The 11,995-nt window shown below is 45.8% G+C and overlaps 1 protein-coding gene across 1 annotated transcript in view; it reads right to left on the bottom strand.

The window, feature by feature from the left end:
- Positions 1-1,385: 1,385 nt before the first annotated feature.
- HSCB (HscB mitochondrial iron-sulfur cluster cochaperone) overlaps positions 1,386-11,995 on the bottom strand; it is a 49,932-nt gene continuing 39,322 nt past the window's right edge. The window contains exon 6 of the mRNA XM_033956288.1: positions 1,386-1,573. Coding sequence (XP_033812179.1) covers positions 1,482-1,573 — 92 coding nt within the window. The 3' untranslated portion in view covers positions 1,386-1,481. The remainder of the gene's footprint in view (positions 1,574-11,995) is intronic.

Raw genomic sequence — 11,995 nt, 5'->3', positions numbered from 1 at the left:
ACTCTCTCCTCTCCCTTCCCCCAACTTCCATCAGCATCTGCCCCCTTTCTCTCCTCCAACCCAATTCCATGCAGTATCCTTCTCCCTTATGTCTCTTTCCCTGCAATTCCATCAGCATCTGCCCCTTTCTCTCACTCCACCATGCTTCCATACCACCATGACCCCCTTTCTCACCCTTCACCATGATTCCATACCACCCTGACTCCCTTTCTCACCCTTCACCATAATTCCATACCACCCTGACCCCTCTGTCACCCTTTACCATGATTCCATACCACCCTGACCCCCCTTTGTCACCCTCCACACCCTTCCATACCACCCTGACCCCCTTTCTCACCCTTCACCAAGTTTCCATACCACCCTGACCCCCTTTGTCACCCTTCACCATGATCCCATACCACCCTGACCCCCCTATCACCCTTCACCATGATTCCATACCACCCTGACTCCCTTTCTCACCCTCCACACACTTCCATGCCACCCTGACCTCCTTTCACCACCCTACTATGCTTCTTTTGATTATGGCCCTCCACGTGTAGGGATCAAGATGGTCATTTTAATATTACCATGATAATAATTTTATTCTTATATACCGCCATACCGAAAAAGTTCTAGGCGGTTCACAACAAGGTGAGCTAATACATGGGATACAGATAAAATACAAATTAGAATAATGGGCTTAAAAACAGATAAAGACAGAAAGCCTTTACAATATAATGCAGAAAATATCGGCATGGCAGGGAAAGAAATAATACATAGAAGAGATCAAATACATCAAGTTGAATATAAGGAACTTGATTGAAAAAATGAAGCAGAATGCATTAAGATACCAGCCTATCAAAGAGTTGAGTCTTTAACAATTTTCTAAAATCAAGATAGGAAGAGACCTCTAATATCATTTTTCTAAGCCATACATTCAATTTAGCGGCTTGAAATGAGAGGGTTCTCTCAAGGAACTTCTTATAATGACAACCAAACCATACCAGCTTTCATTTACAAACTGCAAAGAAATCCACTGGCATGAGTGCAGCACAACTATTCAGTTAAGAATGACAAATTGCTTAATTATGATATTTCCTAAGTATTCCAAGGACAGCGTAAGACTAAATAATCGTATTAAAAAGATACTGGTTTATCCCCTACCTGTTTTATCAAGCTGTGCTTGAGGTTTTTAGCGCAGGCCGGCGAGGTAAGGGATCCGATGCTCGTAGAATCTCTATGAGCGTCAGCGCATTTGCCGTGCTGGCTCACGCTAAAACCTCTAGCGCAGCTTGATAAAACAGGCCCTTAAATGGCTAAAAGGTTTTGCATTATCACCATATATTCTGCTCACATTGAAGTCCCTCAGCACATGACTGGGGGTGTGAACAAGAATGAAAGAAAAATAATCAAAAAGACTTTATTTCTTTATTTTTTTTAGAAACACAGTAGGTACATTTACTTAATAAGTTAAAAAACAAAAAAACCCAAAGAATTTATAATTATGAAGGAATAATTTTCTCCTTGACTTTATCTGCTAAGTTAGAAAAATATTGCATCTTGGCTAAAAGTACCTTGGCTTCTTGAAGATCACCTAGGAAAGAAATCCAGGCAAAGATTAGTTGATTTCAGTTTTAACCATTTGATGTAAACAACTTATATAGTCCCTTGTATGTACAAGGGGAGGCTGAAAAGTTCTCAGCCCGAGCAACCAACTTCTGAAATTCTGGGCATTTTTTTGTCAGTGTTACCTTATTTCATTAAGTGCCAATTTGCAGAAATTAAATTTTATATTTTGACATACACAGAAAAAAGCAGCAGAAAAGGGCTATAGCCCACCAAGTCTGCCCATTCCAAGTATCCCCTCCCCTGAATTTACTCCCTTAAAGATCCCACGTGAGTATCCCATTTTCTCTTAAAATCCGTCACGCTGCTGGCCTTTATCACCTGGAGTGGGAGTCTGTTCCAACGATCCACCACTCTTTCGGTGAAGAAGTACTTCCTGGAGTCGCCATGAAACTTCCCTCCCCTGATTTTCAGCGGATGCCCTCTGGTGATCGAGAGTCCCATGAGCCAGAGATATCATCCTCTGACTCGATGCGTCCCGTGATGTACTTATATGTTTCAATCATATCTCCCCGTTCTCTTCATAGTTTCATATCATTGATTAAACCATATCCACGTGGCGCAGTGGTTGAAGTTACAGCCTCAGCACCCTGGGGTTGTGGGTTCAAATCCCGCGCTGCTCCTTGTGACCCTGGGCAAGTCACTCAGTCTTCCATAGCCCCAGGTACGTTAGATAGATTGTGAGCCCATCAGGACAGATAGGGTAAATGCTTAAGCACCTGATTGTAAAAACCACTTAGATAACCTTGATAGGTGGTATATAAAAGAAAAAAAAAAAACCTAATAATAAACCTTGCTTGGGACAAGACCTTTTCAGCACCCCCTTGTAGCTGGGAAGGCTTTAGACATAAAACAGTGTGTAAGAATTGACCAAGACCTTTTTATTTTTGCTAATAAGCATATACCACCCCCCTTTTACTAAACTTGGAAAGCGGTTTTTAGCACAGGTCAGTGCGCTGCTCCCGACACTCATAGGAACTCTGAGTGTTGGGAGCAGCGCATTTAGTGTGCCGGCCGGCGCTAAAAACCACTTTTGCAGTTTTGTAAAGGGGGGGGGGTGGATAATTCTTTTATAGCACCCAATCTGATCACAGTTAAAACACGAATGCCTGTCAGGTGTATTGAGCAGGGCTAGCCCGAGGGTACAGTCGACTCCACCTAAGTGCACGTTGGTTAAGCGCACGCTTCGGTTATCCGCAGCCTACCACCACGGTCCTGGGGTTTTTTTTACATTAAAGCCAATGGACATAAACTCCGGATAAGCACACAATCCGCTTATGCGCACTGATGTCATAGGTCCAACCTCTATTCTTTCATGTTACGTTCACTCCAGTTAAATGTAATCACGTTCTGACTGGGAATGGCTGGGCTTCACACAGCAGCTTCAGCGCTGGGACAGCTGGGAAAGCGAGTGCTCTGCTTCCATTCAAAATGTAGGGCATAGCTTTCCTATATTTTAGGCCCCAGCAGCCCACCTGCCATATTTAAACAGAGCCGGCTTAACTACAGCCTCCCTTTACCCTCCCCCCCCACTCCTATTAAGCGCACACTCCGTTTAAGCGCATGTGGAGACCCGGTCAGAAGGGCGAGCACTTAAGCGGAGTCGACTGTACCTGATGTCCTAAGACAGTGGTTTCTTAACCTATCCTGGGGTACAGGTTTTCTGGAGAGCCACAGTGAATGTGCAGGAGAGAAATTTGCGTAGAGTGGAAGCAGTGAATGCAAATTTCTGTCATAAATATTCACTGGAGATATCTAAAAAAATTGACTGGCTTCGGTTCCACCAGCAGGGGTTTGGAAACCTCTGCCCTAAGCCCTCGGTCTTCACTCCAAGTTCTCAAGAGCCATAAAGAGGACAAGTTTTTAAGGATATAAGAACATAAGCATTGCCTCTGCCGAGTCAGACCATAGGTCCATCACGCCCAGCAGTCCGCTCCCGCGGCGGCCCCCCAGATCAAGGACCTGTAGTGATCTATTACCCAAGGGCGTTTTGTATTGTATAGTAACCCTCTAATTATACCCCTGGATCCCCTTTCCCTTCAGGAACTCGTCCAATCCCTTTTTGAAACCCAAAATGGTACTCTGCTCAACCACCTCCTCTGGAAGCGCATTCCAGATGTCCACCACCCTCTGGGTGAAGAAGAACTTCCTAGCATTTGTTCTAAATCTATCTCCCCTCAATTTTTTTGAGTGCCCTCTAGTTTTTGCTGCCCCCGCCAGTCTGAAGAATCTGTCTCTCTCTACCTTCACCATATCCTTAATGAATATATATGGGATAGGTTTGCATACATTGGTGGTCCTTGAAGACCAAGTGGACTTTCAATCTAAGATGTACTTGATCCAATGGACGGTAAAGGGACTTGTCTAAGGTCACAAGGAACACCTTACTCTTTTGATATATTGCCAAGTACTTGTGACCTGGATTGGCCACCGTTGGAAACAGGATATTGGGCTTGATGGACCTTTGATTGTCCCAGCATGGCAAGGCTTGTGTTCTAACATCGGTGGACGATGCAGGACTTGAACTCTGGCTTAGAGAATGACATGGCAAAAGAATTTGTCACCATTCCCGTGGATGACCACACAAAACCATCCCCATGTCATTCTTTAAGGAAAGAAGGAAGAATCAGAGTATGAATGGGCACAATCACTGACCCTCAAATCTTGAACCATGCTGGTGTATAAGGACTGGTTTTGAGATAAGACACTAAATAATGAAATGGGATGGTTTCCCGTGGTTATTCACGGGGACGGGGACAAATTCTGTCACCAAGTCATTCTCCACAGCAGAGTTCTTCAACCTTTTGACACATAAGGACCGGTGGAAATAAAATAATTATTTTGTGGACCGGCACCGGTCCGCCGGTTGAAGAACACTGGGCTAAGTCGTGGGACAGACCCCACCCATCTCCACCCAGACCCTGCACCCATAATAGTACTAATTGTAACAACATTTTTTTCCATTCATTTTTCATACATACACACACAATATAATCTTATTAACAACACAATGGTTAACCACAAAATTAAACTACACAAAGCACACTGTATGCTTTTCAACATTCATTCCTATCAGAACGCAGATAACCCCTATGCAAATACAGGATCAAAAACTAAAAGTACTAATATATACAAATGAAACCCTAAAATTCAAGACTCTGCATGCAGTACAACCCCAGAGACAAAGAAACAAATGCATTTCTTCCTGAGCAATGCAAAAGATAGACAAGAGGTTAAAATTCTCAAAATTGACACAATTCAATCACTAAATTCAAAAATAAAATCATTCCCCCTACCTTTGTTGTCTCCCTCCCTCCATGCTGTGCCTCATCTAGGTGCCTTCCTCCGGCTCCCGCCTGGCCATTTTATGCGGCCCGCGGTGTTATCTTCGGGCCGTCTCCCTCTTCCTCAATGCCTCAGCGCACAAAAACATGGGCAGTGGCTCCTCGTGTGTCCCGCGCCTCATTCGGAAGCCTTCCCTCTGACATTGCGACATCAGAGAGAAGGCTTCTTCTGGTTCAGGTGCAGGAAGAGGGTAGAAGCCGCTGCCCACGTCTTTGTGCACTGTGGCAGTGAGGACGAGAGAGCTGGCCCGAAGATAATGCTGCATCGATCGCACAGTGGACCGGCAACTGAAGAACACTATTTCGGGCCCGATGCACGTACCGGCAGGAAATTTCTGCAGACCAACACCAGTCTGTGGACCGGTGGTTGAAGAACACTGCTCTACAGCTTCCCTGGTTCTCAGCCTGTTGCTCTAATCAGTAGACCACCCCACCAAAAGAAAAGATAAGGATGTGCTCAAAACCCTATTAGCGGCAGTAGCTCAGGAGGAGAACAGCAGGAGATGCTGTGTGCAACTTTTTGTAAATTTATTTTATTGACTGATTGAGATTTATTACAGTATAATCTCATTATAACGGACTTCAAGGGACCTGGAAAAACAGTCTGTTATATCCAGAGTCCGTTATATCCAGAGTTGCATTTTTTAAAAACTTAATTTAGGGCAACTTGAAACAATGTACAATCGATGAACAACAGTCACTGCACAAGCCATATCAGCAACATCAAGAACAAAACTCAGCAAAACATTGGTATGGCACGAAATGATTGCAAAACCAGAACAATAAAAGATGTTCTAAAGCATTATGTCACACTGTACTGGAAAGAAAAGTGCTCTGGCATTTTCTTCTGGGCTGCATTTTGATACTATATCACCGGCACGCCACGCGCCTTGTAGGCGGAGCCTGTATGTCCGTTATAGCCGAACAAAACTGCAGCTAAAAGCGGCTCTGGGAGACCAAAATAGTTGTCCGGTATATCCGAAAGTCCGTTATATGCGAGTCCGCTATATCCGATGATTTTATGTATGTCTATAATGGCACTCGGCCGGGACCAGCGGACCTCGTCCGCTATAGGTGAGGTTCCGTTATAACGAGATTATACTGTAACTGCCATTATGAAGAGATTTGCCCGAGGCGGTGTACAGCAGGTATAATTTAGTGCTGCAGAAAGCAGGACCTGACTCTCGGTGATCCACATGCTACACTCTAGGCTCACATCTTATCTAGGATGGAGACTGTGTGCAAAAAGGAGCTTTTACATGTTCAATAGCCATAGCTGGCATTTCTTGCTGCTGCGAGATACTGAGAATACAACGTCAAGCAGTAGTGACTTTTTTTCACACTCTGTTAGATCTGAAAGCACATCATTCGGGAAATGCTGCCTGAGGGAATGCAACAGAGGAATCAGAATGAATATAATAAAGTAGACCCAGGTCTGTGTCAACTTGCTGGGCAAATCTAGAGTCAATCTTGGAAGTAATAATAATAATAATAATTTTATTTCTTATATACCGCTATACCCTAAGTTCGAAGCGGTTTACAATGAGGGTCGTGCCGAGAGAGAGTGCAGTGTTTACAGCAGGAGACATATGTTTACAACAAGATACATATGTTTGGAACAAGATATAAGCTAGGTATTGGAACCAGGAATTTGAGATACATAAGCTTTGTGAATGAGAATGTGAATGAGAAGTAGGATATTACAATGAATAAAATACAGGAAATTACAATGTGCATGAGATATTGGGGGATGTTTACAGTAAGAAGAGGATATTACAAAGTGAACAGGAACAGGAGATGTTTACAATACGATACAGGATAATACAAAGTGAGCAGGTACCGGGGATGTTTACAATACAATAAGTAGAGAAAGCTACCGTCGTTCAAAACCTTTCTGATTATCCTAATAAAAATCAGCTGTCTGATCCCCTTTTAAATATTCAATCAGACTAACAGAGTGGCTGACACTATGTTTCTCCGTTGAATGATATGCTTTAAAAATTATTCAGATTTTGCACCAGGTTTACACAATTGAAAATGGCCCTTTCTTTTCCCACATTTTCAATTCCATCAATGCAAAACACCTTTGTGTAGAGCAGATAACAGAATACATCAATATAATACGTACAAAAAGACAAACCTTTATGGTGGAAGAGGCTTCCAGGAGTCTTACGGATGTGTGTTTCTAGGTGTAGTTTTAAGAAATGATTAAAAACATGCTTATTTGTGCATGCGTTTTGAATGACCTACTACTACTGGAGCGCTGGTCTAGGTCCTGGCAACTCAGCTTCAATGCCAAAAAATGCAAAGTCATGCACCTGGGCAGCCAAAATCCATGCAAGACTTACACCCTAAATGGCGAGATCCTAACAAGAACTGAAGCAGAACGTGACCTAGGGGTGATCGTCAGTGAAGACATGAAGGCTGCCAATTAAGTGGAGCAAGCTTCCTCCAAAGCAAGGCAAATCATAGGTTGCATACGCAGGAGTTTCGTCAGCCGTAAGCCTGAAGTCATTATGCCATTGTATAGATCCATGGTGAGACCACACCTGGAGTACTGTGTGCAATTTTGGAGGCCGCATTACCGAAAAGATGTGCTGAGACTAGAGTCGGTCCAGAGAATGGCCACCCGGATGATCGCGGATCTCAAGGATCTCCTGTACGAGGAAAGGCTGGATAAGTTACAGCTCTACTCACTCGAGGAACGCAGAGAGAGGGGAGACATGATCGAGACGTTCAAGTATCTCATGGGCCGCATCGAGGTGGAAGAAGATATCTTCTTTTTCAAGGGTCCCACGACAACCAGGGGCACCCGTGGAAAATCAGGGGAGGGAAAACTGCACAGTGACACCAGGAAATTCTTTTTCAATGAAAGAGTGGTTGACCGCTGGAATAATCTTCCACTTCAAGTCACTGAGGCCAGCAGCGTGCCTGATATTAAGGCCAAATGGGATAGACATGTGGGATCTATTCACTGAGTTAGGTGGGGAAGGGTCATTGCGGTGGGCAGACTAGATGGGCCGTGGCCCTTATCTGCCGTCTATTTCTATGTTTCTATGATGTTGGTGACGTGACTGTATGATGGATGCTACAGTGTAATCCACATAGGTATATCCTATATAATAAAACGCTAGCGGCGCATGCGCTTTTAAAAAAGCGTGATCCCTGCCGCTGTGGTGTGTGATCCGTGGCCGTGTTCCATTTTAGAGCCCGGCCAGGGATCACTCTGGCCACTCCCCTCCTCCCGCCCTCACTCACCAACCCGAAGCAAGCTCAACCCGCCCTCACTCACCAACCCGCCCTCACTCACCAACCCGCCCTCGCTCACCGCTGATCCTCCTCTTCGTGGCAGCCTGCGATCGTGGCTGGCTTTGGCGGGCCTCGCAGGCCGCTTTCCGGCCTCGGTGGCACATTCCCTCTGACGCACGGGATAGCGTCGGGAGGGAGCGTGCTTCGCGAGGTTCGCTGGGGCCGGCCACCACGATCGTGGCCTGCTTTGAAGAGGAGCAGGCCAGAAGACGCCGGGATGGAGGGAGGGTAAGCAGGGAGATCAATACAGGGGGCCAGAGGGATAGGGAAAGGGGGCTGCTTTGGGGGGGAGGGGTGTTCTGAGGGGAGACAGAAGGGGCCATGGAGAGATAGGGAGAGAGAAAGGGGGCTGCTTTGGGGGGAAAGTGTGCTGGGGACAGACAGTTTTGCTCTGGGGGAAGACAGGGAGAGGGAAAGGGGGCTGCTTTGGGGGGGAGGGGTATGCTTAGGGCAAACAGCTTTGCTCTGGGGGGAAGACAGAAGAGGGCCATGGAGAGACAGTTAGGGAGAGGGAAAGGGGGCTGCTTTGGGGGGAGGGGTGTGCTGGGGGCAGACAGCTTTGTTCGGGGGGGGGGGGGGGGGGAACAGAAGGACACAGACAGTGGCCAAGGAGAGAGAGATAAAGAAACACAGACACATCTATTCTAGCACCCGTTAATGTAACGGGCTTAAAGACTAGTGTAGAATATAAAAATTTTTAAATAAATAAAATAAACAAACAAAACAGAACCATCAGGCTGAGCTGCTGCTCGGCACTGGTTTGGTAATGGTAAACCATATAAAAAGAAGGGTCCCCCTACCTCTAATCTGTCTCCATATGGCACCCTCGGCTCCTTCCCTGAAGGTCAACCCCTTCCAGTCACTTTTTGCTTGAAAAAGGGAGACTGCGAGGGGATATGATAGAGACCTTTAAAATACTGAAAGGAATTGACAAAATAGAGCAGGAAAAAAAATTATTTACAATGTCCAATGTGACACGGACAAGAGGACATGGACTGAAGCTAAGGGGGGACAAGTCCAGGACAAATATCGGGAAGTTCTGGTTCACACAACGAGTGGTGGACACCTGGAATGCTCTCCCAGAGGAGGTTATTGCAAATCCACCGTTCTAGGATTTAAAAGCAAACTAGATGCACATCTCCTTACGAGAGGCATAGAGGGATATGGGGGACTAAAAATTATAAACACTCTCAATGAAAATTAGTAACCCTACTCAAACTCATATACTGGGCCAACAGTGAAACTTAAGGAGTAAAACCTGCTCAATAGTAGAGATGAAGACTTAATTTCTCAAGTGCCCAAGGTCAGCAGCCAGAACAGATCATAAGAACATAAGAAGTTGCCTCCGCTGAGTCAGACCAGAGGTCCATCCTGCCCAGCGGTCCGCTCCCGCGGCAGCCCATCAGGCCTAATTGCCTGAACAGTGTTCATGACTAATTTTGTAACTGCCTCTAATCCTCTAATTTTATCCCTATTACCTACCTCTACTCCTATCTGTACCCCTCAATCCCTTTGTCCTCCAGGTACCTGTCCAGACCCTCTTTGAAGCCCTGTAGTGTGCTTCTGCTTATCACATCCTCCGGTAGCGCGTTCCATGTATCCACCACCCTCTGAGTGAAAAAGAACTTCCTGGCGTTTGTTCTAAACCTTTCTCCTTTCAATTTCTCCGAGTGCCCCCTTGTGCTTGTGATTCCCCGTAATTTGAAAAATCTGTCCTTGTCCACTCTTTCTATACCCTTCATGATCTTGAAGGTTTCTATCATGTCTCCTCTAAGTCTCCGCTTTTCCAGGGAGAAAAGCCCCAACTTCTTCAGTCTGTCAGTATATGAGAGGTCTTCCATACCCTTAATTAGCTTAGTTGCTCTTCTCTGGACTCTCTCAAGTACCGCCATGTCCTTCTTGAGGTACGGCGACCAGTACTGGACACAGTATTCCAGGTGCGGGCGCACCATTGCACGATACAGTGGCAGGATTACTTCCTTCGTCCTGGTCGTGATACCCTTCTTAATGATGCCCAACATTCTGTTCACCTTCCTTGAGGCTGTGGCGCACTGCGCTGACGCCTTCAATGATGTGTCTACCATCACTCCCAGGTCTCTTTCAAGGTTACTCACCCCTAGCGGTGATCCCCCCATTTTGTAAGTGAACATCGGGTTCTTTTTCCCTACATGCATGACCTTGCATTTTCCTATGTTGAAGCTCATTTGCCACTTTTTGGCCCACTCTTCCAGCGTTGTCAGATCTTTTTGGAGGTCTTCGCAGTCCTCCATGGTTTTGACCCTGCTGTATAGTTTAGTGTCATCCGCAAATTTAATAACCTCACATTTTGTTCCTGCCTCCAGGTCGTTGATAAATATATTGAACAGGAGCGGTCCCAGCACCGACCCCTGCGGAACTCCGCTCGTGACCCATTGCCAGTGTGAGTAATGGCCTTTTATTCCAACCCTCTGTTTCCTGTCCGCCAGCCAGTTTTTGATCCATCGGTGGACCTCCCCTTGCACCCCGTGGTTCCATAGCTTCCTTAGCAGTTTTTCATGTGGTACCTTGTCGAAGGCTTTTTGGAAGTCAAGGTAAATGATGTCTATAGATTCCCCTTTATCCACCTGGCTGCTTACCCCCTCAAAGAAGTATAATAAATTAGTGAGGCATGACCTGCCCTTGCAGAAGCCATGCTGGCTCGGCTTTAGCTGCCCAGTGTTTTCGATGTGTTCCCAGATGCAGTCTTTAATCAGCGCTTCCATCATCTTTCCCTGGACCGAGGTTAAGCTCACCGGCCTGTAGTTTCCCGGGTCTCCCCTTGAGCCTTTCTTGAAGATGGGCGTGACATTTGCTATTTTCCAGTCTTCCGGAATCTCTCCAGTTTTTAAGGATAGGTTGCATATTTGTCGAAGTGGCTCAGCTATTTCGTTCCTTAGTTCCTTGAGTACCCTTGGGTGAATGCCGTCCGGACCTGGCGATTTGTCGCTCTTTAGCCTGTCTATCTGTCTAAGGACATCCACTTTGCTCACCTCTAGTTGGACCAGATTTTCATCCTGATCTCCTTTTACAATCTCCTCGGGTTCCGGAATGTTGGTTGTGTCCTCTCTCGTGAAGACTGACGTGAAGAACTCGTTTAACCTGTCAGCTATCTCCTTTTCCTCTTTTACCACTCCCTTTCTGTCTCCTTCATCCAAGGGTCCCACTTCCTCCCTTGCCGGTTGCTTCCCCTCGACGTACCTGAAGAATGATTTGAAGTTTGTTGCTTCCCCCGCCAGTCTCTCTTCATATTCTCTTTTTGCTTTCCTAACCACTCGGTGACACTCCTTTTGCTGTTTTTTATGTTCCTTTTGGTTGTCCTCTGATCGATCCTTTTTCCATTTTTTGAAAGATGCCTTCTTCTCATTTATCGCCTTTTTCACTGCATTTGTTATCCACACTGGGTTTTTAGTTCTATTCTTCTTGCACCCTTTCCTGAACTCGGGGACGCACAGGGTCTGTGCTTCGTGCACCGTGTCCTTAAGTAGGGTCCAGGCTTTTTCTACAGACTCCATCTTCCTTGCGGTGTTGTTGAGTTTCTTTCCCACCATTTTCCTCATGGCATCATAATTCCCTTTTTTGAAGTTGAGTGCTGTCGTTGTAGTTCTATTCACCTTTGTAGTTCCAATTTCTAGCCTGTACTGGATCGTGTTGTGGTCGCTGTTTCCTAGTGGGGCTAGTACCGCCACCTCCTTGGCGGGTCCCCCTAATCCGTTAAAGAT

The sequence above is a fragment of the Geotrypetes seraphini genome, chromosome 8 (assembly GCF_902459505.1).
Source record: "Geotrypetes seraphini chromosome 8, aGeoSer1.1, whole genome shotgun sequence".
In the NCBI taxonomy this organism is placed as follows: domain Eukaryota; kingdom Metazoa; phylum Chordata; class Amphibia; order Gymnophiona; family Dermophiidae; genus Geotrypetes; species Geotrypetes seraphini.
Note: the sequence above shows the minus strand (reverse complement) of the source record. Positions and strands in the feature narration are given on the sequence as shown.